Source organism: Purpureocillium takamizusanense, chromosome 1 (genome assembly GCF_022605165.1).
Source record: "Purpureocillium takamizusanense chromosome 1, complete sequence".
Classification (NCBI taxonomy): Eukaryota; Fungi; Ascomycota; class Sordariomycetes; order Hypocreales; family Ophiocordycipitaceae; genus Purpureocillium; species Purpureocillium takamizusanense.
In genome coordinates this window covers 305,692-332,233 of record NC_063068.1, presented here as the reverse complement: position 1 = coordinate 332,233, position 26,542 = coordinate 305,692, and the positions used below count along the sequence as shown (strand labels likewise).

At 54.8% G+C, this 26,542-nt stretch overlaps 6 protein-coding genes across 6 annotated transcripts; 2 read left to right on the top strand and 4 right to left on the bottom strand.

Annotated features, from left to right (window-relative positions):
* Positions 1–480: 480 nt before the first annotated feature.
* JDV02_000114 (uncharacterized protein) lies at positions 481–5,985 on the top strand. The gene is made up of 4 exons (XM_047980887.1): positions 481–757; positions 816–2,920; positions 2,980–4,445; positions 4,501–5,985. Exons 1-4 carry the CDS (start codon positions 497–499, stop codon positions 5,538–5,540), a joined length of 4,872 nt encoding a protein of 1,623 aa, XP_047836845.1. The 5' UTR covers positions 481–496; the 3' UTR covers positions 5,541–5,985.
* On the bottom strand, positions 5,336–7,336 carry CSK1 (Cyclin-dependent kinase). The gene is made up of 3 exons (XM_047980886.1): positions 7,073–7,336; positions 5,834–7,005; positions 5,336–5,775 (listed from the first exon to the last, which is right to left on the bottom strand). Exons 1-3 carry the CDS (start codon positions 7,089–7,091, stop codon positions 5,725–5,727), a joined length of 1,242 nt encoding a protein of 413 aa, XP_047836844.1. The 5' UTR covers positions 7,092–7,336; the 3' UTR covers positions 5,336–5,724.
* A 740-nt stretch (positions 7,337–8,076) lies between these two features.
* On the top strand, positions 8,077–11,801 carry SYP1 (Suppressor of Profilin deletion). The gene is made up of 6 exons (XM_047980885.1): positions 8,077–8,389; positions 8,479–8,571; positions 8,628–8,713; positions 8,778–9,496; positions 9,547–10,524; positions 10,576–11,801. Exons 1-6 carry the CDS (start codon positions 8,351–8,353, stop codon positions 11,295–11,297), a joined length of 2,637 nt encoding a protein of 878 aa, XP_047836843.1. The 5' UTR covers positions 8,077–8,350; the 3' UTR covers positions 11,298–11,801.
* A 625-nt stretch (positions 11,802–12,426) lies between these two features.
* TAM41 (Mitochondrial translocator assembly and maintenance protein 41) lies at positions 12,427–14,336 on the bottom strand (the record flags this gene model as incomplete). Its single annotated transcript, XM_047980884.1, has 2 exons — positions 14,126–14,336; positions 12,427–14,043 (listed from the first exon to the last, which is right to left on the bottom strand). Exons 1-2 carry the CDS (start codon positions 14,150–14,152, stop codon positions 12,427–12,429), a joined length of 1,644 nt encoding a protein of 547 aa, XP_047836842.1. The 5' UTR covers positions 14,153–14,336.
* An 807-nt stretch (positions 14,337–15,143) lies between these two features.
* On the bottom strand, positions 15,144–15,687 carry JDV02_000110 (uncharacterized protein). Its single transcript, XM_047980883.1, has one exon. It carries the CDS (start codon positions 15,585–15,587, stop codon positions 15,156–15,158), a length of 432 nt encoding a protein of 143 aa, XP_047836841.1. The 5' UTR covers positions 15,588–15,687; the 3' UTR covers positions 15,144–15,155.
* A 351-nt stretch (positions 15,688–16,038) lies between these two features.
* On the bottom strand, positions 16,039–16,981 carry JDV02_000109 (uncharacterized protein). The gene has a single exon (XM_047980882.1). The coding sequence runs from the start codon at positions 16,953–16,955 to the stop codon at positions 16,104–16,106; it is 852 nt and encodes a 283-aa protein (XP_047836840.1). The 5' UTR covers positions 16,956–16,981; the 3' UTR covers positions 16,039–16,103.
* Positions 16,982–26,542: the final 9,561 nt, after the last annotated feature.

Genomic DNA, 26,542 nt, shown 5'->3' with positions numbered 1-26,542 from the left:
ATCGGGGCTCAAGTTAATGCATGGCGACGCTGCGTTCTTGTTCGCTGTCAGTCGGTACTTATCAAGGGCAACCCTGCCGCTGGTCTTAAACCGAATTCGGCTCGCCGGGTCGTTCTCCGCACAGACGAATTTATTGACGTCGACGCCGGGTTCTCCTTTGAGTGTCAGCCAGCGCGCATCAAATGGGAACCTTAGTAACTACCTGTGCTGCCAGTCACTGTGGCTCATAACTGGCGGGGCCCAGGCCAGCTGGAACCGCCAGGGCGCAAACTGTAGGTTCGGCGCGAGGCAAACTTTCGCGGGGAGGGACCCCTCCACTCCTTCCCGGCCTGACATCATCTGTAAATATTTCCGTCCGCCTGCCCGGTGCTGCACTCGTCCTCACTTTCAATACTCTCATACACACCTCCGACACTCGATTCAATCCCACGACATTGGATAGAAGTAGCGAAGACACGCCCGCAGCTTACGTTCACGTCGTGTGCGATCCGTCATCATGAGCCGCCCCCCACTAGGCAAGGGCGGCGGCGCCCGCTCCGCCTTTGGCAGCGCCGCCACGGGCAGCTCTCTGTCGTACCTCGCCGAGCCGCCCTCGTTCGCCGCCGTCTCCGATCCGAATATCGTCGTCTCCCTCAAAAACGTGCTCAAGAAGGATAGCACCACCAAGGCGAAGGCGCTCGATGATCTCCTGCAGCACGTCCTGGCCCGCCCCCACGAGCAAGGAGGCGGTGTCGAGGATGCTCTCCTCGATGTCTGGGTACGTCTCTTCCTCCGTACCCGCGCGACCATGGAGCTGCGTGTAACAAGACTTATAGACTCAAATCTATCCGCGCATCTCCATCGACAACTCCCGACGAGTCCGCGAACTTTCGCACACCTTGCAACTCGAGCTCCTCAAGTCGGCCCGGAAGCGCATGGAACGCCATCTACCCAAGGTTGTTGGCGCATGGCTCTCCGGTCTTTACGACCGCGACCGCGTCGTCGCCCGTGCGGCAAACGATGGCCTCTCTTCTTTCCTCAACACGCCTGAAAAGGTGTCTGGCTTTTGGCACAAGTGCCGCGGCCAGATCCTCGACTACGCGACCGAAGCAATACAGGAGACTAAGGACACCTTGAGTGACGAACGATCCACCACGGCCGAGGAAGCTGAAGCCAAATATTTTCGGGTTGTTACAGCCAGCATCTCCCTGGTTCTTGGCTTGCTCCAGCTTCGCGACGCCGGTCTGGAGGAGCTGAGCGAAAAGTATGACGACTACTTTAGCCACGACGTTGTTTGGGATGCTGTCACCTTCCAAGATCAGCAAGTCAGGAAGGCTGCTTGTCAGCTTCTCTTCATCTGTCTCGAGCGCAAGCTCCCCTACGCCGATTCTGCCAGGGCTCGCCGAGCCTTCGTGACAGGAGGTCTCAAGACGAGCCAGGCAGGTTCTGCGCTTGAGTACGTGCGGGCCTTGACCAAGCTTGCTCAACACAACCCTTCCATCTGGGAAGGCAGCCCTAACGACAAGAAGTCCCCCTTTACGCGACTGCAGGCATTCGTTGCCAAGGGCTCCCAGGGTAGTCCACCCAAATTCTGGGAGTATCTTGACCAACTGCTGGCACAGCTGCCTGCCAGCATGCTCACGGTCAAGGCTGCTTCCGGTCTGCTGTCGTCTCTCAAGTCCGGGATCACAAGTCGCGACGAGCCGCGCACCAATACCTCGTTCTCCTGGAAATGCTTCGTCGATGCGACCAACCGATGCCTGAAACCTCTGTCTGACGATGAGCGGCTCGAGATCGCAAAAGAGCATCTGTTTCCACTTTTCAAAAATTTTGTTTTTGGGGTGTCCGACAAACAGACCGCGATCCCAATGGGGCCCAATGCCATGTCTGTAATCGTGGACATTGATATTGGCCTCCTGGATATATCCTCCCACTTGGCTGACGCCGTGACTGCCGAGTGGGATCGCCTGGCAACTCAGCTCTGCACAAATATATCCGGATCGCTTCCGGAGGTTTCCAAAGACTATCAGACATCGCAGTCTCAGATTGCTGAGGAAGGAAGGCGCTGGTTTGGTCTCGTCGGGCTGCTTCGTGACGAACGGCAATACACGACCAACGTCGCTCACATTACAGCCCCTTCCAGAAAGATCATCTCGCAGTGTCTCGCGATCCTTCAAAGCAGAAACTTGAAGCCCTTTGGGGCTGCTCAGGTGCTCGAGTATGCCTTGAGCACAGCAGCTCACCTGTTCGAAGGCGATCTAGGTCGACGAGTCGGCGATTTTCTTCAGTCGGCTGCTGAGGATAGCATGGACAAAGTGCTGCTGTCAGCATCATCGCAGAGTCTCTTTGCTTGTCTGCGTATCTTTGGTAGCATCCCAGGCCACCAGGAATGCTACCAGAGAGTATGGCGAGTGTGGGCTTTGGCATCTCTTAGTCTGCCAGATCCAGGGCAGCGAAATTTGGCCCTTACACATCTCGTCTCCCACCCAGAGGCCACATCACTGGCGCATAGCATTTCTGGCCTCCAAGAAGCAATTGTGGAACAGGCTCACTTGGCGGCAGAGGCGAACCCGATTGCCCAAAGCCATTCTCTCGCCCTTGTGCGAGCGGCCTTGGAGTGCAAGGCAGTCGGGTTGGACGCGCGCCGCAAGATAGCAAAGGATGGAGTGACTTTCTTATCCACACAACCCCAGCATCCCGAACGGGTCCTTGAGGTCTTGGAAGCGGTTGCGGCAACTGATCATGATCTCTTCGCCGAGGATGAGGCCATCCGCACCCAACTTGTCGCCCTGCTCCTCGGGCTCACGGAGCTTTCGAGCAGCGCCGTGTCGGAAAAGACGGCCAGATTGCGATCATTGGTCGATGTACAGGCGAAAGGCTCGCTCCCCGTGGTCGATGTTATACAGTCCAATTTGGAACGAGTCGGGCCGCACTCACTCGAGTATGTTCGCAGACGACCCGGTTGCATGCTGCTGCATGTATCGCTAACAAGCTCTCCAGGATTAGCACACTCGTCTCCCAAGCTAGGGCTGCTGCAAAGAGCGGTACGCCCTGGGAGGACATTCTTCCTAGCACAAATGCTTGGATGGCAGAACTCTCACCGTTCTTGGACCAGCCTCTGAATCCTTCTCTGGCCATCACCTGCAGCATTGAAGGCGCCGTTGCCCTTCCACAGCCAGATGTGGCCCTGCCATCTTCTCAGATTCGGGTCCAACGCGATCGGAAGGGGCGTTGCGTGCCTGTCCGAATGGCTCTATACACGTGTGAGCTCTTCAGAGCAGCAACCAAAGACATAGTTCTTCCGCGGCAATTCCACATCGAACTCCTCTACTTGCAATGCCTATCGCTTCAGCTCGCATCGGACCAGATGACTTTGGCGGGAGCCGATGGAATGTGGCAGAACCTGAAAGTCGGAGACGCCGCCATCGAAGCCGAGGAGCTTGTCACGTCATCCAGGGGAATGTTGAATGATATTGCTTCAGCTGCAGACCGATGGCATTCTTCCGAGGATGATAGTATCTCCGGCGTCATTAACGGCTTGATCGACCTAGCGATGAATGAGACGACTGACCTTTCCCCCAGAGGCCTATACAGCGCTCGAATTTTGACCGAGCTGCTCCAAGCGCTTACAGACGCTCATGGCCTTCCGGTGGGCATAGAAGAGCGGTTTCTTCGCTCAGACTTGCTGAAGGCCAAGCCTGAAACGGTTCTTGGAGCCGCGGCACTGGTCAAGGGGTTTGGCGAGCACCTGAAAGCATCAAAGGCCGTCGGCAACTTCTGCAATCGTCTTGTCAGCGATGTCGCAGCTGCCACTGTCACGGGCGGCGTGAGCACACACATGACGCTCGTTCTCTTCACCCTATACGCGCGATTGTATGACATTGGCGAGCTTCCAGTGGCTAATAACCGGATTGTATTCGCTGCCAAGCAAATCACGTCCTGGGTAGACGGCCTCGACGCACTGGATCCTAATCTCTGCGCGGAAATGTGTCGTGCACTTACCTGGCTGCTTCCTTGCATGAAGGAAGTGTACGGCTCATATTGGGAGAAGGCACTACACCTCTGCACTGGGTTATGGGAGCGTGCTGGGCAGCTTGTGTTACACCAAGCCCTCCCGTTCATTTACTCGTCGCTCAAGCTATACAAGGCGCTCGAGGGCATCCAGGAATCAAATGACGACCTTCAAGAGGCCTTGAAGGATTTCTCGACCACCAAATCCAGAGGGCTAGTGGAACTCTTGAAGCTTCCTCGTGATTCTACTTCACAGCCACTGGAGATCGTGGACGCCATCCTGTGCCGGGAGCTGGAGAAGATGCCCGTATCGCGGATACCGGATCCAGTGAGCTTGTTCCCTCTGGTTGCCTCTGACTCGCGCGACATTCAGACTGCCGCTTTCAACATGCTTCACAAGAAAATACCCGAACGGCAGGAACAAGAAGCGGTTGAAACTCTGCTCGATAAGAAAGGTAGGTCTCTCTGGTGAGAATGGATGCTCGTAGCCCGTGTATTGATGATTTATAGATGCCCGACTTCCGGATGAGCTTCTCTCGCTCTTGTTGGACCCACCGACGCTCGACAAGTACTCGGATGAGGCGCTGGCCGAGTTTCCTAGCAGCATCCGCTGCTATCTTCTCACATGGAAGCTTCTTTTCGATGCGTTTTCGGGCGCGGCTTTCAAGTTACGAAATGACTACACAGAACACCTGAAGACGGGTGACTACGTGAACTCGTTTCTGGAGTTCTTGTTTGATGTGCTTGGACACTCGGCAGCGCATCCCTTGAATCTCGACAAGGAATGTCTTGGGCCGAACGAAATTTGCGACTATGACATCAAACTGGCCGAGACAGAACCGGCTGAGAAGAGCTTGCACTGGCTGCTGGTGCACCTGTATTACCTGACATTGAAGTATATTCCCGGACTGTTCCGAACTTGGTACATTGACTGTCGATCGAAGCAGACCAAGATCACGGTCGAGTCATGGACGACGAAGTACTTCTCGTCGCTCATCATTGCCGACACACTCGACGGTGTGCAAGCTTGGGCAGACACGCAGGAACCGCCGGCGGGAGACGAACAAGAGCTCCTGGTCAAGGTCTCGAAGCCGGCCAAGGAGGTCACAGCAGCCTACGACGTGGATGAGTCGCAAGCTTCCATCGCGATCAAGTTGCCCCCAAGCTACCCCATAGAGGGGGTGACGGTCTCTGGCCTGCACCGCGTGGCGGTGACGGAGCGCAGGTGGCAGAGCTGGATCATGACGACGCAAGGAGTGATCACCTTTTCCAATGGCAGCATAATCGATGGGCTGCAGGTGTTCAAGCGCAACATGATAGGGGCGCTCAAGGGTCAGAGCGAGTGCGCCATTTGCTACAGCATCATCTCGACCGACAAACGCACGCCGGACAAGCGTTGCACCACCTGCAAGAACCTCTTCCACCGCACCTGTCTGTACAAGTGGTTCCAGACCAGCAACCAGAACACATGTCCTTTGTGCAGGAATCCGATCGACTATCTCGGGGCGGACACGGCGAAACGGAGACAGGACCCTCGATACGGACTCTGAGGAAGCTGGTCGTCATTGTCGTATTGGGTCGTTGGGTTGGACAGGGGGAGTATTTAGACGATTGCATCATGGGCGTCCACATACGGCGGGATAGTCTAAGAGGACAAAATCAGGGTTGTGGGCCGTACTACATTGGGTTGTTTCCTAGTAAGCAGGGCAGCCATTTTGCTCTTAAGAATATCGGTTATCGCTGTGCCTCAGGATCAGGATGAGTAAACAAAGGCAATGCGAGGCACTACGCACTCTGGTAAGCGAGTCATCTTGACCTGATTTGAAGAGTTGGAAGGACGTACCTGGACTGCTGTCACCCGCTTTTTGTCGAACCTGAGCAGATCCGCCACGACAGCTCCTATCTCGTGGTCCAGGTTCGGCAGGATGTCGCTCCACGGGCGTTGCGGGAACACTGTCCATAACTCAAATGGAGATACTTTAAAACTTTGCGCCTCGGGCCACGTCTGCACCGTTGGGGTACCAAGCGTCTTGAAGATGCTGAGGATAAGGCCAAGCTGGCTCCCATCCTCGCTGGCGGGGCGCGACTCGAACGGCGGCGCCCCCGTTGCGGCTTCTGCAAGGGCGACGCCCAGAGACCACATGTCCACGCCAGCGTCGTACGACTTGTTTCCGAACAGCACTTCTGGCGCGCGGTACGGCCCGGTACCAATGTCGAGAATTTTGTCGTCAGGTGGCTCGGCCGCAGCAGAGAGAGTGGGGTGCCACGCAGTACCAAAGTCCGATAGACGCGCAGGACCGCTTGGAGATGCAAGCAGGACGGCCGAGGGCTTGACGTCTCGATGAATGATGCCCATGGCGTGGATGTAAGAGAGACCGCGTAGGACGTCGCGGAATATGACAGCCAGTTGTCTCTTGGGCAGGCCTTTGCTCGCATTGTTCCCGCTTCCGCCGGTGCTGCTGCTTTGGACCTGGGCGATTACGTCGGTGAGCGTTGGTGGCATGTAGGGGAAGCGGAGCACCATGTGCTGCTCTTGGTCGTGGAAGACGTCGAGGAGCCTGATGATCTCGGGGCATTCCGACAGGAGGCCGAGGATCTTGGCCTCGCGGCGGGGATTGTGCGGCTCAATGTTGCGGTGGGTGGTTATGACCTTCAGGGCGTTGGAGCCGGAGCGGAAGACTTGGGACGTGATGCCCTCGGCTATAGGCGTGCAATTCGTGTACGCCCCGATGCGAATGCCGCCTTGGTCGCCCGAGGCGTGGTGCGAGGTTGCCTCGTCGAGAGCTGCCTCGAAGGGTGTGGATGCTGGTAAGATTGACGACGAGGGGCTTGAGTGAGTAGCTAGGTCCGCCTTCCAGATTGTCTCATATTCTTCCTGAGCATGTGTGTCAGCTTTTGTGTGTTGGTTCTGGGGGAGCGAACTGTGGGCGGCTTGCTCGTGAGGTTGCATCCTTGTACGCTCTTTGCTCGATGGCGACGGCGTCGCCTTGGGCAGTGGCTGATAGAGACGTCTGTCTGTTGAGTTCTTGGTGAGAACGTGTGACTCCGTGGCCGTTTGTGTAAACGTCATGAATAATCTCACAATGTCTGTATGACTTCATATCGATCTAGTGCCGACAAGGCAGATTTCCATTCCATCCCGGCCATGGTAGCCAGAAGCACGAGGACTCAATACTATACTCCGCAGGCAAGCTATGCACATCCTCAAGGCCCGATGGCAATTGACGGCGGGGCCGGCGGGGAAAGCGGAAGCCTCGGGCGCTTCATGCGCTTTCCGGGACGGGAGAGGGAGGATAGTATATCGAGACGGCGGACGTGGCCGGTTGAAGTTTCGTCCCAAGCCGAGCTCGGCGCAGCTGGCTCCCGGGTAGGCCGGTTGAAGCGCGGGCGGATTGGAGGAGCGAGCTCCATGCGACGCCAAACGGGACGAATTGATGAAGGTCTGCTGCGGCAGGCACCACCATGCATGAACCCGGGGCAAGCAAGGGCAAGCGAGCGGTTGGGGCTGCCAACGGCGGGGGCGTGACGGACGGCTTGCACGGGTCTGGGCAGCGTCAGCCAATGGCTGCACCGAAGGTTCGGTGCGCAGAGGGAGAATGTGTTGGATGCCAGCGCGAGCTTTTGGGCCTTCAATCTCACTGCGACAACCGAGCGGAAGTTCCAGTGGCCACCTGTACAGTACCTTACAGTATACAGACTGGAGGCATGAAGTACTAAAGTTGGTAGCGCCGATTACCTACCGTACTATAGGTAATTATTAGCACCAGCTAATTACAGGCGGGGGTCCGCAGCGGCGGCGCTTTGAGGCTGGGCTCCGCTGCACTGGTAGCTCCCGGTGGGCGGAGCCGCTGCCAGACGGGTGGGCGGGCAGCGGGCAGGGACGGACGCATGGAACCTTCCAAGGTTGATGGAATTGACTGGTGCACCCGGGCGGCCCCAACCCAGCCTCCCCGCCCAGTCAAGCCAGCCCAGTCCAGTCCAGTCCAGCCCAGCCCAGCCCAGCCCAGCCGAGCGTTGCGCGTGAACGGCGGCGGCGGCAGCGTCGTCGTGGCGGCGTCACGGTGCCATCCGTCATCTCCAATCCACCAAGTCCTCTCACCACCTTTTGCCATCGCCACGACTTCAACACCTCTACGCCCCGCTGCCAGTCTCGTCATGCGCCATTGCCAGCAAGCGCGCGCCGCCGCCCTTTCCATCTGACTGTCTCAGCGCCATGCGCGCATTCGTTTGAACCATCGCCAGACACCTCTCCCGACGCCCAGCGCTCACCCTCGCTCTCTCTGCTCCCTGACCTCCCCTCTCCCACGTACACCGTCGAAGCCGCAGCTATAAGCAAGCTCTCTCCCCATCGCCAGCCACCATGGAGGACGTGGCGAGGGCCGAGTACCCCGGCATGCTGGTGAGCGGCAACCCCCCTCTTCGGCCCTCTGCACGCTCGGCCCATCCTACGCATTGGCCGCGCGGACTTGACTGACTGACCATCGACAGGCCAACCTGCAGCCCGGCCAGGCCGTGCAGACGCTCAACGACCGAGTCAAGCGCATCAACAAGATCAACCTCGAGATCGCCGACTGGCTTCAGGTATGGAGACGGCGACAATCTATAGCGGCACGGCCAATTGACCTGTTGTACTATAGGAGCGTCGTCGAGTCGAGGAGCAATATGTCCTAGGCTTGCGCAAACTTGCTCAGGCCAAAGCGCCTAACGCGGCATCAGAGCTCGGGTGCGTGCATTCTGCTGGGTCAAGTACTCCCTTGACTCCCAGGAAGCTGACGATGGCTTTACAGAGTCTTCCAAAGCCCTTGGTCACGGGCTCTCGACTCGGTCGAGCGCATCGCCAAGTCACACCATGTCTTCGCCGAACGCATCGAAAAGGACGTCGAGGGCCCTCTGCGCGTCTTTCAACAGCGGCCCGACTACCTCAACATGCACAACATTTCTAGCAACCTCGGCGCCATGGCCAAGGATCTCGAGGATGCGCAGGACAAGGCCGACAAGCTCAACAAGAAGGGCGGCAAGGCCAGCGCCCAAAAAGTTGACGCCGCGACCTCACGGCTCGAGTCGGCGACGCAACAGTGGGAGTCACAGGCGCCATTCATTTTCGAGACCCTTCAGGCCCTCGATGAGTCGCGCATCAACCAATTGCGCGATCTTCTAACCCAGTACCAGACTCACGAGTCCGACCAAGCACAACGCTCCCAGGACATCGCCGTCGAGACCCTTGCTGTAATGCTCGAGATCAACACCGAGAGGGAGATACAAGATTTTGCCCAGCGCACCACCGCCGGACGGCCGTCCGTACCGACGAGGACGTCGACGAGGCGCTCATCGATGGCAACGGGTCGGCCGCCTTCTTCGTCTGCTGGGCCGCCGCCCCCGCTGCCCACCGCCGCGACCAACAACACGACGGCGTCGTCCGTGCCGCCGCAGGCGCCGGCCTCTCAGCCGCCCGCCGATGATGACGCCAGCGAACACAACTCTATGCCTCCCCCGGAGGTCAAGCCTGGTACGTGATTTGCTGTGGCCCCTGCCCCGGTCGCTCTGACACATGTATAGAGTCCAAATTGCGCCGACTTGGGACAATGTTTGGTGGGCGGCGACGACAAAGCATACACGGCGGCTTCGGCCAGCTCTCCCCCGGTAAGGGCGGCACCACGTTCGGGCGGCTAGGAAGCAGCCACGGCCGCGGTGTGTCTCCTCGAGCGTCCTCTAGCAACTTGCACCAAGAGTCGACGCGGTTGTCGTCCCTGGCCGAGACCCCCGACCAGACGAGCCAGGATGAACCGGCCACACGGGGCGACCACCCTCAGGCGACAACCAATGGTGTCACAGGTCATACTCTGGTTGATACGTCGACTCCCGCCGCCGTGAACGGCACCGACGTAGCCAGCGTGCCTCCGCCGCCGGGGCCGCCGCCGTCACAGCAGCAAGGCGACAGTTCCGGCGTCAAGGACTCTGAGGGCTTCACGATACGAGCACCGATGAACGATCCCATCTCCGAGGCCCAGCGTGAAGCCGCCGGCGACGAAGCGGACCAGCTTCTCAAGCTCAACATCCAGAATAAACCAGTCGAGGACGAGGATCCGGAAGCGAAACAGGCTGCCCTGTCAAGTGTGGCCAACACGCTCAAGATGGGACCCGCAACTCGCCGTGCCGGCACCATAAGAGGACGTCGTGACGTGCGCAACACAATGTATGTGCCACCGGTAGGCACCATCATCGGGCAGTCAGATGGCGCGACGCCCTCAGGCCCCGGCTCGCCTCCGTTGACTGCGTCGTCGTTCACGCGGCCACCCGCGGTGCAGGCCCTGGCGTCCGAGGCGAGTGTTGCGGGAACTTCTGACAGCCAATCTGTGCGATCGGGGAACTCGCTGGGCAGCCTGGCTCATGCTAAGCACCCGGAAATGGTGGGTCCGGGCCTCAACACCTCGATCATCGAAACCGTCTCTGCCGTCTTCGAAGATGGTGTCATTAAGAGCACCTCAATCGCGGGAGAGGTTGCTTTTGTCAATAACGGCAGCGATGGAAGCAAGAGTGAGCATCTTCCTGCAACCGAGTCCAGTGCTTCTACTGACTTGTCGGCAGCACATGAGACTATCCGTATCAACAGCTTCCCCAGCCTCGAGCGCATCGGTCCGAATCGAATCTTCGTCCAGAATGCATCTTCCGAGCACCCTGACCGGTTCAGCCTCGACCTGTCCCATCTCAGCAAGACGTCGATCGGTTTCTCGTACCGCGTCTTTGCCGAGGAGGCTGAGACGCCTGCTCTTGGGCGGTACGCACCACTACTGTTGAAGCCTGCATGGAAGCCGCAGGGCGACAAGCTCGGCCTATTGTTGCAGTACCAACTGAACCCGCTGTCTGAGCTCGTAGCTCCCGTGACATTGCACAATGTCGTCTTTGTCGCTACCTACGACGGCAAGTCCAGTGGCGCGCAGACGAAGCCTAGCGGGACACACCTCAAGGAGAAGCACCTTGTGTACTGGCGGCTGGGCGATGTGACACTCACAAACGAGATGCAGAAGATTGTGTGCCGCATAGTTGGCGCCGAGGGCGTCACCCCAACACCAGGCCATGTCGAGGCGCGGTGGGAGTATACGGCCGCTGGCAACGAGCCCGTCGGCAGCGGCATCTCAATCTCTCGACTTGTGGAAGGCAAGGGAAAGGGCAAGGAGGCGGCGGCGCCGTCCGATGATGACCCTTTTGCTGATCAGAGTCAGTCTGCGGCGGCCGCAGCCGGGGGGGAAACTTGGGTCGACGTGCCGTTGCAGCGGAAGCTTGTAAGCGGCAAATACGAGGGCAAGTGAGAAGAGAGAGCCTTTCCAAGTACCGTGGATGGAGATGCTTGGGCCATCTTTCTTCCTGGCCATGCATGCCCAGCTACGTTCTTTCTCATTTTCCGCATCCCGCCTGGAGTTGTCCCCTGTGCGTCCGCTGGCCTGGCGACTATGCCTCTGTTCTTGTCCGTCTTTAAGAAGCGCGGGCAGCCCAACCATTTTCATCTTTTCGTTTGTTTTATCTTTCTTGCAACCATTCTACCGGTCACAGATTCTTGAGGTATCGCTGTACGCATCAGCAGCGGCAGCGACAGCTGTCGCCATGGCTGAGAGGAGGAGAAGGGAGGAGGGCCCAAGAGCAAGAGGAAGACGAAGACCAAGAACAGGTGGAGAGACATGGAGAGTTGGTGGAGTAGGCGACGGCGAAGATTGAGGTTGATTCAGCTTGGAAGAAGTTTGGACACCCGCACAGATATCTTAGTTGATTCCCGCCCGTTTTCCTCCTCCCCTACAAAGCAACAATACGTACAGTACGATGTCTCGTTGTCGAGTAGGGCATTACGAAGTCGGTAGCAGTAGCAGTAGCAGTAACAAGTGGGAGGATGGCAAGGGGGGGTTATGACAAGGCATCAGGGACCTCGCGTCCAATAGTAGTAGGTTGTATGAATACAAATACGGCTTTCTTACTCCCATCTCGGGACCAACTCGATTCTCTCTGCGCGGCGCCGACGTCCGCCGTGTTGAGCCCGAATCTCCCGACAGCGGAGACAAGGTCCTCCGACATCGTGCTAGTCGTTTGTTGATATCTGTCTCTTTTGTCTATCCTGTGGTGCCCACTGGCTTTTGTTCTGTTGACTTCCACCGTTCAAACTCCGATCATGCCCAAACCTATGCGTGCCCTCCACCCAATGCTCGTCCCTGTCCAGTCGTCGCCTAGCGTCTCCGACGGCGAGGTCAGACCCAAACAAAAGAAAAGAGCCCCGAAAAGGCAATGCGAGTTGTCCCGGACGCAGTAGCCTGCAGAAGAAGAAAAGTCCACCGCGATCTTCCCACCAGGACGCGTGCCATACGCGTGCCAAGGGTTGTTGTGGTGCCATGCCCAGTAATGCTACAATACAGATCAATATGTACAGGGGACAGAGGGAGCGCTGCCTTGCCCTTACTCTTCCTTCTTCTCGCTGCTGCTGTGGCCACTGGCCCTTTCTTGGTCCTGAGGCTCCGGTTTCTTAGCCGCGGCATCTTTGCGGCCCTTTTTCCACTTGGCGTACTTTTCGCCCAGGTATCTGAAAGTACGGCCCCAGCCGCCCATAAGCAGGCCCTTGATGCTCTGCGTCGTGCTCGGCCAGTTGACCGTCTGCTTGATAACCTGGCGCACGATATGTTGCAGGTCCGCTGGGTCATCGCGTGCGATGCGCTGTTCGAACTCACCGCCCTGTCGACGCTTGATGGAGCTGCCGTCGTCGGACGATGCTTCCATCATGCGGTTGAACTCCTCGCGAGGCATGTGAAACTTCTTCTGGTATTGGAAGTAAAGACGGGATTGGAAGCTGCGAGGTAGGCGCCTGACCATGTTGCCGCGCTTGACGGGGTCCATATCCTGTTGAAGCTTGGTGTCGGCCAAGGGGTCAAGTACCCAGTCCTCATCGTCGAGACGGACCGGGCTAGTAAAAGCTACGTTGGGGAGCGTCTTGATCAGAGGTGCGTAGAGTCGGCGGAAATGGACGACGTTGTTGTTGACAATATTGTCAACCTTGTTCTTATTCTCCGTCGGCAGGGCCATGCGCGGGTCGCCGAGGTAGCTGAGCCCCGCGATGGTGCTGTAGAGCTGCGTCTCGGTGAAGTCTGGCGGGAGCAGGAGGAGAGCGGTGCGAACAGCGGCGATGAGGTTGTGTTGATTGGCGAGGCGAACCTGTGGGTGGTCGCGCAGAATCTTGACGGGTTTTTGAAGGCGGCCCGCCAGATACAGGTTATCCCATGTGGAGAGGTCCTTGACGAGGTTGTCGATGCTGGTGACACCGTACTTGATAAGCATACCGTTCATTTCGATATAAGGGTTGAAATAGACGCCGGCGCCCCAGCTCTGCACTCGCGAGACGAATCCCGAGCCAAGGGAGGCGATGCCTGAGTAGTGGTCCCGGTGCTGCTTCATGTTTATGGAGTGCCAATGTTGCGTATGCGACACACCAAATATAAAGTCGATCATCTTGGGAGAACCCTTTTGTGCCTTGACCAGGGCCTCGGGAGGCTTGGGATGCACCGCGCGGAATTCGGCTTCGGTGATGCTACGGCCGCTCGTGTCCTCTTGTGGGAACACACCTGAGCCGTAGGCGAAGCAGTACACAATAGGTGCATTGAACTGTCGTAGCATGATGCGCAGGGCCTCCTTGAGCTCGTAGTTTATAATCATGTGCTGATTGACGCCAAACAGACGATGAGGCAAGTCTTCGAAGGACTTGATAGCGAAGTCGACCGAGTCCTCCCAGTCGTCGCCGTAGAGGTTGAACTTGCCGCCCGCCGACTCTTTTTTCTTCCGTCCAGAGGCGAACGATTCGGAAGACGTACTAGTCGCTGTGGATGGAGGTGCGGAGGACGGCGAAGCTGACGAGGATCCGGGCGAAGAGCTCGGCGCATCTTCCCGGGAGGTGAAGTTTGAGCTCCATCGGGGCTGGCCGACTTGCGCGAGGCGGCGGTATCTGATTATCAACTGCGCGCGCGAAGGTGATAACCTAGGGCCTGTACGAATGGCAATTGTTGAGACTATCGGCCTCGCCGCCATCTTTATCCATGTCAGCCGGGCCGCGCGGGTGAGGGTTAGGCGGGAGTTAGGCAGGAGGCGCGAAGCATCTGGGTCGACATACTGCGAGGCCGAGCTCGAGAACGACCATGGTGACGCGCCGACAGCGAGCGGGGGGCTATGCAGTTTCTCGCGCACGGTCTTCGGGATGGTTCTGGACAAGCAGCTGGGCTGCGAAGGGTCGGGGCTATTGGGAAGCTTCCATAGGTGGCGCGGGAGCTGACGAGGCTGCGGTCGTTTAATGTGTTGTCGTGAAGCCGTGGTGACGCAATTGGCGTTACGCGTGCGCAGGCTGTCTGTGGTGTCGTTGAGGCACAAAGACACGCCGAAGTGCAAGTTGGATTGATGTTGATGTCGGAAGTTGCTCGACTCGCTGAACATTGGGTGACCAGCATTTCGGAGCCAAGGAAGTGGACGCGGCAGGGTCTGAGGTGGGTCGCAGAAAGCCGGCTGCAGCTGACGAATGGGAGCGTGGAGCACTGGGCCGCAAGGCAAGGGAAGGTGCCTGCCTGTCCGGTACTCCGGCTTTGCCAGTGACTAAGGTACCTACCTTACTACGTACCTTACGTACGAAGTAGTGGTCCCAGCAGCAACCGAGGAAGGAGCTGCGTCACTGCCTAGGTTAGTACCTACCCATGTCACCTGCGTGAAGCTCGGAGCGGAGAAACGCTCGTGCTTCCTTCCATGAAATTCAAAGGGCTCTCTACATTAGTACTAAGTTACTATCCTTGCCTATTAGTAGAGAACAGTACTTTAGAGGCCCTAGAGGGCAGGCACTCAGTCCGAATTTGCTCATCATGCTGTAAAAAATGCAATTCGCTTTATTAGGTAGTACTAGGCATCAAGGTACTAACTGACCTGGCTGATACTGACATGGGCACCCTGTCGTCACCCCTTCCTTGCCCGCTCTCCGTTCTTCCGGCGGCTACCGCGGGGCTGGCCTGCAAACAAATAACAAGTTTGCTCGCTCCCTCATCTTGCTTGCCATGGCATTCCGAGGGCCACAGTCGAAAGGCCAACTCAACACGCAATCAGCCATCATCGCTCCCACATCCGCCCAAACGCCCAGCGCTCGCCCGCACGTCCCGCGTCCCTCAAGTGCCACGTCCGTCGCCAGCCATGTCCGACAGCCGCCGCCCTAGGTTATCACTGTGCTCATAGTCCCTGACCGAGCTCTGTCCCGTCGCCGGGTTTTCGTCTTCCTTGTGCACGTGGATGCTGCCGTCGCGCCTGAGGTCAATGTCGACTACGTGGTACGCCCCATGCGCGTCCACTGTCTCTCGGTGATGCCGCCAGCCTTCCACGGTGGCAAAGTCCGAGTGCTCCTCGTACGTCCCGAGCACCGGGTCCGTGTACGAGCCCTGCCGCGCCGCGAGCGATTCCGTTGTGCCATGCAGCGCTCGGATGGCCGCCTCGTTGATCACGGGCGCGCTGGTACGGCGAGGAGGAGGACGCTGGGCATCCACTGGTGCTGCGTTGGGCGCGTCGCGCGCGCCTTTTGAAGGGCTTGTGTGTGCATCTGTCATCTTGAGCGAGTTGCACTGTAATTCACACACGAGACAACAGCCCTTTGTAGGGCGGGAGCTGTGGATAAAGATATTTTGTCCATGTCCCTCGTGGCCCCCTCGGTCGCAGGACCCTGTTGATGTCACATGTGCATCATGACATTGTGCCCGCACGCCACAACGGGGACTGGGAGACGATGGGCGCTTGTGAGCCGTTTAAACTTTTCATCACGTCTGGTGACCTGCCATTTACGGTTGCTTGTCACGTCACCCTCAATTCGTTCCTGGATTCAGCTGGGCTCAATTGTCCGTGAGCACTCCCCACGGGGGCGCGGGATCTCACACCACGAGCTTCAAATCACACCACGGCATGAGGCCACAGCCAGTCGTCTCTTATGGACCGAATCGCATTCACTGCGACGGCAACTCCTAACAGGCCCAAATTCCTCATTTCAGGAAGGATACTAAGGAAAGAGGGTACTCGCATGCTACTAGGCATGCATGACAATCGCCCCCAAGCCGGTCTCATGAGGACAATCAGCATTCCTTCAGATCCGTGTTCTCCAGCCCGGGAAAGCAACCATAGCGCTCCATGATGAGCTGCGTCTTCGACGAGTCTTCCGCTAGGAACCAGCCCTTGCCCGTCAGGAATTGTTGGAGCCGCGTTCCCTCGTTTGCAGCCGTCACGCGGTCGTCAGTCTCGAAAGACGCCTCCACGATACACTCGAGCCCGGTCCCTTCGGCGTCCAGGACGTGCCATACCTCGACTTGCAGCTCCATCCCCTCCCAGTCGCCAATCGAGCGTCCGACCATGACTGGCCCAAAGAATCTTGTTGCTGCCAGCGTTGTGGTCCCCCATTTCTTGCAGCCCCAATTGTCGAACTGGTCAGGAGCCTGCTCCCTTAGTAGTCTGCGCGCGTCTCTTGTGCTCGGCAAGTCCACGCCCGTACCATCCGTCGGTCCGGCCTCTTTGTTGCAGCGTATTGCGAGTGTCTGTGTCCTATGACCCCATATGACCTGGATCTCGTGGTCTTTCTCGTTCAGCTTGAAACCCCTCTCATTTGCGGCAGTAAGCGCCTCATCAATGGCCTCTCCAGTGATGTCGGACCATCTCTCATACGTGAGCTTCAAGCCAGATGAGCACTCAACTCGGCAGACTCGGACACACCATCCCGCGTTGTAGATTTCAGTACAGCTCGTGTCGAGGAACCCCACGTTCATCTGCGTGGCGGTTGCAGGTAGCCCAAGTGCGGACAGGACATTGCTTTTGAGATTGCGGCCCGCGTCCAAGACGGCAAGTGGATCAAGCTGCAGCCTAACTTCATAAGCGGGGGCAATTGCGTTATCCCCTTCCACGGAGATGGCGGTCATGGTTGAGGTCGATGCCATTGTTTGCTTTTTGTGGTGTATCAGTTGGTGTCCGTTCCTCACAGCCATGGAATGTGGTTTGAGAACCTCCAAAACTCGAGATATTCCAGGAAGTAGGCATTAGTCTCGAGTTCCCGGCTCTGCCGAACGCCACACGATGTCTGGTGGAATAATGTACGAACAAGCGCTGACAACGGCGGGACGGCAGCTTGACGATTCAGGCTATTTCCTGCCGCATCGTGCTTAAAGTATGCATTGAGTTAGTATCTTTAAGGCTCTGAACCGAGACCCGGGCGCCGTGGCACTAGAGACAGCTGAACTTCGATGTCGTGGCCAGCCTTTGGGTCGCGATTCGTGAGGCTGAAAAACCAACTTCCACAAGGTCGGATGCTCACACGCGCTCCACGAGCTGCGCCGTGGGACATTAAGTTCAACCCGCGAAGCTCCGCGCCCGCACTCCCAATGGCCGGCCGTACAGGCTCCCAATTATCCTCAAGGGGTCAACGCACCCAAGGTCTGCATCCGCGTCACCGTGACGAATAGTGCGACCCTGAGCAGAACATACTAAAAATTAAGTAACAATACCCAGTTGACTGTTTGCCAGGCCCACACGTGTGTCATTGCCACTTTCTGCTCTCAATGTGCAGTACGAATATAGGCTCGGCCTCGTCCCATAATCGGACGCCCTAAGCTTGTATGAGACACCCCGGGCGACGCATCTGAAAACACTAGGCGCACCGATCACAAACGAGGCAATAGCTTGACCCGATGCTGGTCAAACCATGTTTGAACTAGGCAATAGAGCTAGCGCCCACGTCACTAATAGCCACGAACCTGGGAGGTGAGACTCGACGATCCCATTCAGGTTAGCAGGCTGCGATTCGTATAGAAGATTATGGGACGTGCATAGGGCTACGTTTGAGAAAGAGAGAAAAAAAAACCTCGTCGAAGGTTCGTGCGTCTGATATGACCACACGATATTCACTTCTTCCAGCAATACGCGTCGTGGATCAGAGGAGCTTACTTGCTGGAAAGCTCCTACATGTATCATTAGTCGACGTCGTGACTATTTCTTTCAACCACGTGAGGGCTGCGGGGTTTATGCTGCAGCAGCATGGTCATGACCAGCCAAATCGCGGCCCATATATATGATCTAGGGGTATCTCGAACCATTCTATGAAATTGAAGCGACCCGATACGCCGAATGAAGCAAGAAGCAGCAAAATGAGATCTCAGGGCGCTCTGATCCTGTTCCTCCTAACTCAGGCAGTTAGGGGAATAGATTTCTCGGTAATGATCCCTGTCCGTTCTACTTTTGGGAATATACTGATTGTATTCCGCTCATGTGGAGCGATTGACAGTATCTTTCGCATGGGGTGAGTGAAAGATCTCTGTGCTCTCTAGACAGCGCACTCGCCCCGAAAAAGTGGCAGTGAGAGTGGGCAAAAGCTAACAATGGGATCAGACTTGTTGCCAGGCCACCAATGAGTGCACATTCAAGGTGAAACATGGATTCACCGATGGCAAGCAGTGGCGTGACGGGCTTCCAGCCCCCAAGCTGCAACGGAGATCAGCTGTCGGACCACCATTCTACTGGCTCACAGAGAAATGTCCCGACACCGACACGGGCCGAGTGAGCAGAGGTACTCTTTTCATGGCTTTGGCTCGCGCTAACGCAAGGTGAACGCAGTGCTCAAACGATGGGGAGTACTGCGTACGCAACGACAGTACCAAGCGAGTAGCCTGCGATTGATTCTGCAAGTCATCGAGCCTCTTGTCGCAATGTGCTGCTCATGTTCGGGTCTGCGTGAGTGCTTGCTCATTCTCGCGGGGACCGGCGGGGGCTCACCACAATAGTTGGCTGTAGTGTTGGAGCTGACCAGCACATGTCTGGCATGTAAACGGAGGAAGGCAATGAGGCACGAGAAATTCCGGTACTTGGTGGCTTAGGTGTTGATTTAAAGTTGGAGAAGGATCAAATCTGGTGGTGAATTGTCGCGAGAATCTGTGGTCGTCGTGTTCCAATGATGGTAACCTGGTCTGACATGCTTGGGGCACCATTTGACGGGTTATGTATCTATCTGGGGCTGAATGTCACGACCACCGACTACTTAGTCGTGTAAATGGTCAGCCAGGATGTCCTGCAATCTCTCTATATGCAAGTAGTTGGTAAAGCGAACAAGTAACTGCCTTGCTCGGGACCGATGATGACCAGAAAGTAAGTCACCTGTTACTCTGCGCGTTGGCTTATGATAATGCTTAGCAATATACAAGACAGGGACAGCTAAGAAATCTTACAATTAAGCACGTAGGAAGCAGTGGCATTCTGGGCAGTCGCAAGATCATGCCTAAGACCCGGCGTGCTACGTGTCTCTAACGTAGATCCGTCGGGAAACTCGGCTGGCGCGTACAGCCGATGGGGAGAGCTGCGGAGCTAGAGTGCTTCAGTGTTCAAGACGTGAGCAAAATTCCATTAACGAGTCGTTAGACCGTTGCCTAGCCAGACTTCCCTCTATTTCTTATTTCAATGTTATATCAGGGCTGAGTCACTGAGGTTTAGGAGTGTATGAAGCCTGGACGTCAACCCCGCAGTATATTCCCATGGACCAACTTGCGTCTTAGAGCCACAGCATAATTCCTAACTATATTTTAATAAGAACTTTAAAATTAAGGAGGAAAAATAAGAGGCTACGCCTAGTACGCTACGGTAGGTTAAAAACCCTATATTAGTTACGTAGCCCTAGGCTACGTGCTAGAGCATATAATACGATCCGTCATAGAAGTCATATTATAGGTCTAAACGGACGTGTGGGGTCTTAGTAACAGGGGATGGCAGCAGAGAGTAAGCACATCCTCAAACTGCCTAGCGTAATTTCTACGGCGGGATGTTTGGTCACGGCTTGGGCCAGTGGTGGTTGGGTAGGACTGGGCGTTAGCCAGTCATTCTTCTCGCAAGGAGCAACCATCAGGTCGATGGCCTCGATTCTATACTTGGAGATCTCCTCATCGGTCCAAATCTCGGGCCAGCAGCAAAGCATCTCGGCCGGCGGTTAAAATCCCTGATTTGATTGATGGTGCAAACAAAAGCCTGAAACCAACAAGTAAACGCCGGCCTTTAGGCCGGCGTCAAATTGGGCCAGCCACCAATGAGGCGAGGTCGCGAAGTGAAATACACAAAGAGTCATGGAAAGTAGTCGACCGCAGTTTCCACTTTGCGGTTACTGGTAGGTCGTTTCATAGGATGCAATAACACCTCCCAGAAGTCCTCGTTTTTGCCGCGCGGCTCTCGGAACAACCATCTTGGCGGTTTGGCGCAAGCTGTGAAGCCAATGAGTTCAGGAACTAATTATCATTCCCATGTTTAGGATGCTTAGTCAATCTAATAATAGACCGGCAACAAGGGAAGAGAGGGGAAGAGAGGGAAGAGAATACAACGCTATTCAGGTATAAATAGTCGCCCAAACTCTCTACTGAACCCTTATGCCAGGTAAATCAACATCGAGTCTTATCTAAAGCATCTTCAGTTCTCATTCATATTTTTTCGAATTACACCCACCGCAATTATGCCAAAACCCAAGTCCTCATCGTCTGCGTCGTCTGGCTTGCAGCAGATTCAGGCACAAATCAATCAATTGGACAACGAACTCCGGTCAATCGCGCAGAACATCCGCCACTGGGAAAAACAGACTGATCATCCTGTTTATGGGCATCCTGCGAGACTGAAACTGCAGGAGCTGTATGACCAACAAGTCTCTTATAGTAGGCTTAAGAAGTCTTTGGAGCAAAATGTTAGGGGCTACCACCAATCTCTATCCAATGGCCGTCGAAGTAGCAGCGACTCTAGCAGGTCCAGCAAATCTAACAAGTCCAGCGGATCCGGCAAATCCGGCAAATCCAGCAAGTCGTCCGGATCCTCCGCATCAAGCGAGCCCGCAGGGAACGGCTGGTGGTGCGCCTGTGGTGTTCTGAATTACACTCACCCAGATGATCAATACTTCTGCTGGGGCTGCAACAACCAAACTTTCAACGATCAAACTTGTATGTGGGCTTTCGACCCACATCCGAACGATCCTTTTCCCTGGCCAACCGATATGGCTGACCCCTGGGCCAACGCCAATAACCAGCCCGAGTAACCGCAGAATGACGGAATCGGGCCCTTTGCACCTTTAGAACGAGCTCAAGATATATGTGGGAGGACAATATAGCTTCATCATCAGGCGTGTTTGTATAGAAGAAGCCGCGCTGCAGTGATCGGAATGGTCTGGTCTGTCTTGGTCTTGGTCTGGTCTGTCTTGGTCTTGGTCTGGTCCGTCTTGGTCTTGGTCTGGTCCAGACCGCTAAGACTTGGCCTGGGTACGGAGGTATAAGGCCAGACGCTGAATTTGTCATGGGGATCGCTGAAGAGTTTAGGTTGCTATCAATGGGTTACTGGTCATAAATTGAGTACTGTTGTTATTACTATTCCTATAGTTTATGTTTAAGTTTCTATTCCCTTCAAGGCGACTCTCTTGGAGGCCATGCTAGGCGCCCCTACAGCGACGGCCCTCAGCTTCATGACCGGTGGCACATTGAAGCCGCATTCATCAACCCATTTAAACACTCCAAAATAACGAATTGAGGGTGACATATTGTATTGTTCTAAGGTGACATGCAAGGAACCTAGATATGGACGTATCGCGGGCCAGTAGTGTATGGTGTTTCTGCAGATGTGCCCCTCTTAAGTTGGTGTCGGCCACGTGACAGCTTTAGTGGAGTCGCGGCCCGAGTTGGAATGTGTGTCTGGGTGTGCGTTACGGCACAAGCAACGAAATAGGTGCTTTGAGGGGCCTAGAAATAGGCTATTGAATTGATGATCAAATAGGCCGATTTGAGACCTTGTTTTGAGGCCCTATTTGATGCCTCTTGTGGCCTTGATTGATGGCCTTCTTGATGCTTGTGATGTGTGCTGATAGCTTCATTTCAGACATCTCAAGACCCCTCTTTCCTTAGTCATCTCGGTCCGACCCCTTCCGGTCTGACAGTTGGTGCCAGTACGTGCCTAAGGCACACACAAGGGACGCCAGGCTTCACAGCTTTCAGCTATAAAGGGAGGCATTACCCCACACCAGCTCTAACGAAACCTTCTAACAAACCTTCAAATTTCCACGACATCCACTTCGGAGCCATATTTAACAACTTGACTCCCTACGCATCCTTTCGAATCTCAGGTTATATTTATTACCACAATGTCTATCAATCGACCTGCCGGCACGCTTAGTGTAGCGGACTACCAGAGAATAGTCGACGAGATATCAGCAATTCGTGATGCTGCGAAGGGCGATCGCTCCATGTCAAACGACAAAAAGCGGCAGATAGCTGAGGAGTTCAGTGCGGCTAGAAGGGACCTCCGAGCTGCTTCTCAAGCGGCTATGGCCTCTGCAGCACAGACATCGTCCACTGACCCCAGACATCTCTAGCCACAGTACTGGAGTCTACATTCCTTGCGTTGTTTCTTACAACTACTCGAGAGAATAGAAGGAGCGAAGTTGACCATCGGACTGGTGGAGCAAACAAAGGATAACGACATGAAAGGTTTGGGAGAATGCTTGAGGGGATGGGCAAATTCCGAGCACCCTTGGCGCGTTAGATCAAGCTGAGGGTTCCCCTGATGATTCCCGGGAATCAAGCCAACAAATCTCGATCACCTGCCCCAGTTTATCAACAAGACGACAAAGTATGGCTAGACACACATCGGCCCGTTCCGTATTTCGCAAGTGATCGGTCCGGTCACATACCGACTTAAACTTCCACCATCGATGGAGATTCACAACGTTTTCCACACAAACCTGCTCTGTGCAGAAGCTACGGAACCCCTCCCGCATCAGCACCCAACAGAGACTGTACTCGTTCGGCTGGAACCCGAACGCTCGGGGCTGGGCAGAGAATGGATGACTGAGAAGATACTGAACTCCAGGATCACGAAGAACGGACAAGGAGAGGCCAGATTGGAATATTACCCCCCTCACCACGGCCGACCTAAACCAGCGGCCCTGACGCGTTTCCTTTGTAATTGAGAGCCTATTTATTATGATGGCGATGACTATTACTACGACTGCCTACTGCCTACTGCCTCTTCCTCTTCTGCATAGCCAGCTGGGCCTGCCTGTTTGCGCGCAGCAGCCTACAGAGCTGGTCCATTGAGTAACCCATTTGTTTCCTCCTCGTTTTCACTCTTTGCTCAACAGAAAGTGGTGGCGCCAAAGAAGACTATCCAGGTCGAGTTGCCGACACTCTTCAGCCAACACAGTGGATGTGACGCACGTCGGACACCTCGTCAGAAGGCCTGACAACCAACCGAGTGCAGTCATGTGACGAAGCGATGGTCAGCCGAATCCACCTTGTGCTGCACTACGAACCCTTAGGAAAAGAAGCGCGTAAGTCCGTGTGGCAGCACATCCTGGAGTAGGCCAAGACGAAACATGGCGAGGCAGACCTCCAAGGCGTCCTTGATGAACTGTCAGCTGGGTCCTCATATAACCCTAACTGTCCCCTCCTTTCCCCATCCGTCGTGTCAGCTGGCCGCCGCGTCTGACCGCGTAGGCGGCCAACGAGGCGGAATTACCAATCAAGGACCTTCTCCTGAGCCCAGGTCATGGTCGCTAGCATCAAGGAGATTGGCTGCATCACGACCATCCCCGTCACTTCAGTGACAGCCGCCTGGGTTAAACGCGTCCTCCTATTATCGTATTCCGGCCGCAGAGATGCTCTCAGGGCACGAGTTTCTTTTCGTAGTCGGTGTCATTCATAGCCGCTCTGTCGGTTGATCGATCCCCGCTGTGTCCTAGTAGTACCTCGACGATGGCTTAGTAGCAGAAGAACGAAACGTGAGGTGAACTCGGTCCTGGTGGGCGTAGAGTTTCGTGGCCAGACTCTTTTTGAAGGGGCGCACGTGGAGCTACGTGCCAAGCGTGACGACGGTGCCGCGCGTGTCGCTGATTAATGCGGCGTTTTGCTATTGGCTGGCTGGCGGTGCGGTGTTCGGGGGTGTGTCGTGAGAGCGGTCGACATCCACATCAGAGGAGGCACTTGAAGGGGGAAGATGGAAGACATCAGCCTCGGGTGGACGTCGGATCCTTGGCCCCCTCACCTTATTGGTCCTGTTGGTTCTATTTTTGGCGGGTGGAGCCAGCCAGGGATCCGTGACTGTGCCGCAGTCATATAACCGCCAGCCCACCATGGCTCAGGCACGGCTCAGGCACGGCTCAGTTAAAGCAGCAACGGCTCAGGTTTTCGAACGAGAGAGGAAAGTGGCCAGGGCAACTTTCGGGAGTCGCATATGGCTGTTGTCTTTGCCATCCGGGTGTAACGGAGCCTAGATAGGGTCCTAAGAGTTTGCTGTTGCTTAGGAGGTAAGCTAGGTTTGACGAGCAGTAAACGATTCAACAAGAGTTCGGTCAGAAGCTTTGAAGACTTCTCATTCAGCGCGTCGTGGGCTCCCAGGGCCGCCGCGGCATCCTGCCCAGCGCTCCCGGACGGCCTGCCGCCTCTCCTGCCGGCACCACCGCGGCTAAGAGCACCGTGATCCCCGTCAAGGACTCGGACGGCAAGTTCCCTTGCCCGCACTGCACCAAGACCTACCTCCATGCGAAGCACCTGAAGCGTCATCTTCTTCGACACACCGGCGATCGCCCCTGTTATCGTTGCAACAGCGTCAGAGCCAGTTTCTGGATTCTTTGAGATTTGAACAAATAGACTCGCGCCGGTCAGACATCAAAGTTTCTCTCCGAAAAACGCTAGCCACGTTCCAGTTCTCGCCAACGGGCACGATCTACGGTGTCAAACTGAACCGACACTACTCTCCACTCGCAGCCCAATCGTTATCCATCTACCCGACGCTAGGCGAACATATCCCGACGAGAGTCTAGCTCTAGAGCCTAAGTAAGAGCGCTACACGCCTCTCACCTAGATATCAGCTTTATCACCGCCGTGCCCTATACCACTAGCGAACCTATTTAAGACGCCTATTCCTATAACGAACGATCTTTATTTATTTACAAACAAACATATAGCAAAATGCTATAATAATAAGCGAGACGGCAATAAGGGGCCCTAGAATAAAGAAAAAAACTATAAAGCCATACGATATAGCCTAAAAGGCATAGTCGCAGCCCTCGTGACAGACCGACTTAAATACCGTCCGTTTCCCTATTACGACTCTTAAGACTACTATTAGCTCTACTGCCGCTCTAACGGGCTTATTAATAGTAGAAAATAGAAGAAGTATAGTAATATAATATAGCATAATCGGGTAGCATTATAACCTTTAAGCCTATTAGACGATACCTGCGGCTCTTAGGGTGCTATAAATGACCTAGTGTATATGTATATGGGCTATAAACTACTTAACCTTAGGTCCTAGTAGCCGGCAGAGATGCTGCAAATAAAGAATATCCCGCAATAGAGAGTTACGGTAGTATTCCCGTAAGAGTTTAGAGAAGCACTTTCTATGCCCGTCGGTTTTATGCAATACGCTAATAAAGCAAATATAAATTGTGTGCCCCGCTAGCCCTAGGGTGCTAGTTATTAAGGATGCCCGCCTAATAGTCTGGTCGCAGAGGCCGCGGAATTAGAGCTCATCGGTATAGGTGCAACCTGGTAAGTATCCTAGCATAGTGCTGTTTTCGATAAACAGCACTAATATTGAGCTACAGTCGGGAATGATAAGCTTCGTATAGCTCATAGAGACATAACTATATAGTTAATCAACCTTTTAGAGGCTAGATTTACGACTATAACCATTTACCATAAGGCAGCGAAAGTCTTTATTACGGTAAAGCAGGCTTACGCTATCGGGATAGTCGCTTTTAAAGTAAGATTCGCGGCGTCGGCTACCGACTTATAGCTAACTATATCCCCTATCTTAGAAACCGGATATAGCTACCCTACGGCGTTAAAACTTAGCCTATTAGCGATAATAGCGGTATTTAATATATAGCGAACAATTAATACTAGCTAGAAGGCTTAGGAAGTAATAGTATAGTAAAAGAAGTAGATAGTAGGTACGAAGTATTTATACGAATATACTTCTTTACTTTAATGCTAATAATATTATAGCTACCTAGTCTATCGCTATCATTATTCGATATACTTAACGCTATAAAGTCTATATCCGATAGGCTTATAGCACTAGCTAAGCCAGCGGAGAGTCTACCGCTTACCGCGTAGCATTAGCTATAATACTTCGCGAGATATTATCGAGCCTTCCGACTATAGAATAAACGACTCTATAGGCTATTTATAGAAGACTCCTTTAATATGCAAATATAATAGATAGGGAGCTAACCGACTTATAAGTAGCATTAAGGCAGTAATATAGGCCTAGCCGAACGAAAGCTAGCATTAGGCAAATAATATAATAGGGCGAAATATTACTAATATATATAAATACGAGGAGGTCGCATTAGCTAAAACTAGGTAGGGGCCTATAGTTATTTATTCTCTATTCGCTCGGGTATAGAGGGCGAGAGGGGGGAAGGTCGCTATACCGCGTATACAGACGAAAAATTTTATATATTAATAATAATATAAACGGATACGACTATATATAGGAGCCTAATATATATATATTA

Excerpts from the sequence above, each read along its gene's own strand:
- JDV02_000114 (XM_047980887.1), top strand. The coding sequence starts at position 497 with ATGAGCCGCCCCCCACTAGGCAAGGGCGGCGGCGCCCGCTCCGCCTTT. Across the intron at positions 2,921-2,979 it reads GTCGGGCCGCACTCACTCGA|GATTAGCACACTCGTCTCCC; the intron begins GTATGTTCGCAG and ends CAAGCTCTCCAG. Across the intron at positions 4,446-4,500 it reads AACTCTGCTCGATAAGAAAG|ATGCCCGACTTCCGGATGAG; the intron begins GTAGGTCTCTCT and ends GATGATTTATAG.
- CSK1 (XM_047980886.1), bottom strand. Across the intron at positions 5,776-5,833 it reads AGCGGGTGACAGCAGTCCAG|TGCCTCGCATTGCCTTTGTT; the intron begins GTACGTCCTTCC and ends CAGAGTGCGTAG.
- SYP1 (XM_047980885.1), top strand. The coding sequence starts at position 8,351 with ATGGAGGACGTGGCGAGGGCCGAGTACCCCGGCATGCTG. Across the intron at positions 8,390-8,478 it reads CCGAGTACCCCGGCATGCTG|GCCAACCTGCAGCCCGGCCA; the intron begins GTGAGCGGCAAC and ends GACCATCGACAG. Across the intron at positions 8,714-8,777 it reads AACGCGGCATCAGAGCTCGG|AGTCTTCCAAAGCCCTTGGT; the intron begins GTGCGTGCATTC and ends ATGGCTTTACAG.
- JDV02_000110 (XM_047980883.1), bottom strand. The coding sequence starts at position 15,587 with ATGACAGATGCACACACAAGCCCTTCAAAAGGCGCGCGCGACGCGCCC.
- JDV02_000109 (XM_047980882.1), bottom strand. The coding sequence starts at position 16,955 with ATGGCATCGACCTCAACCATGACCGCCATCTCCGTGGAAGGGGATAAC.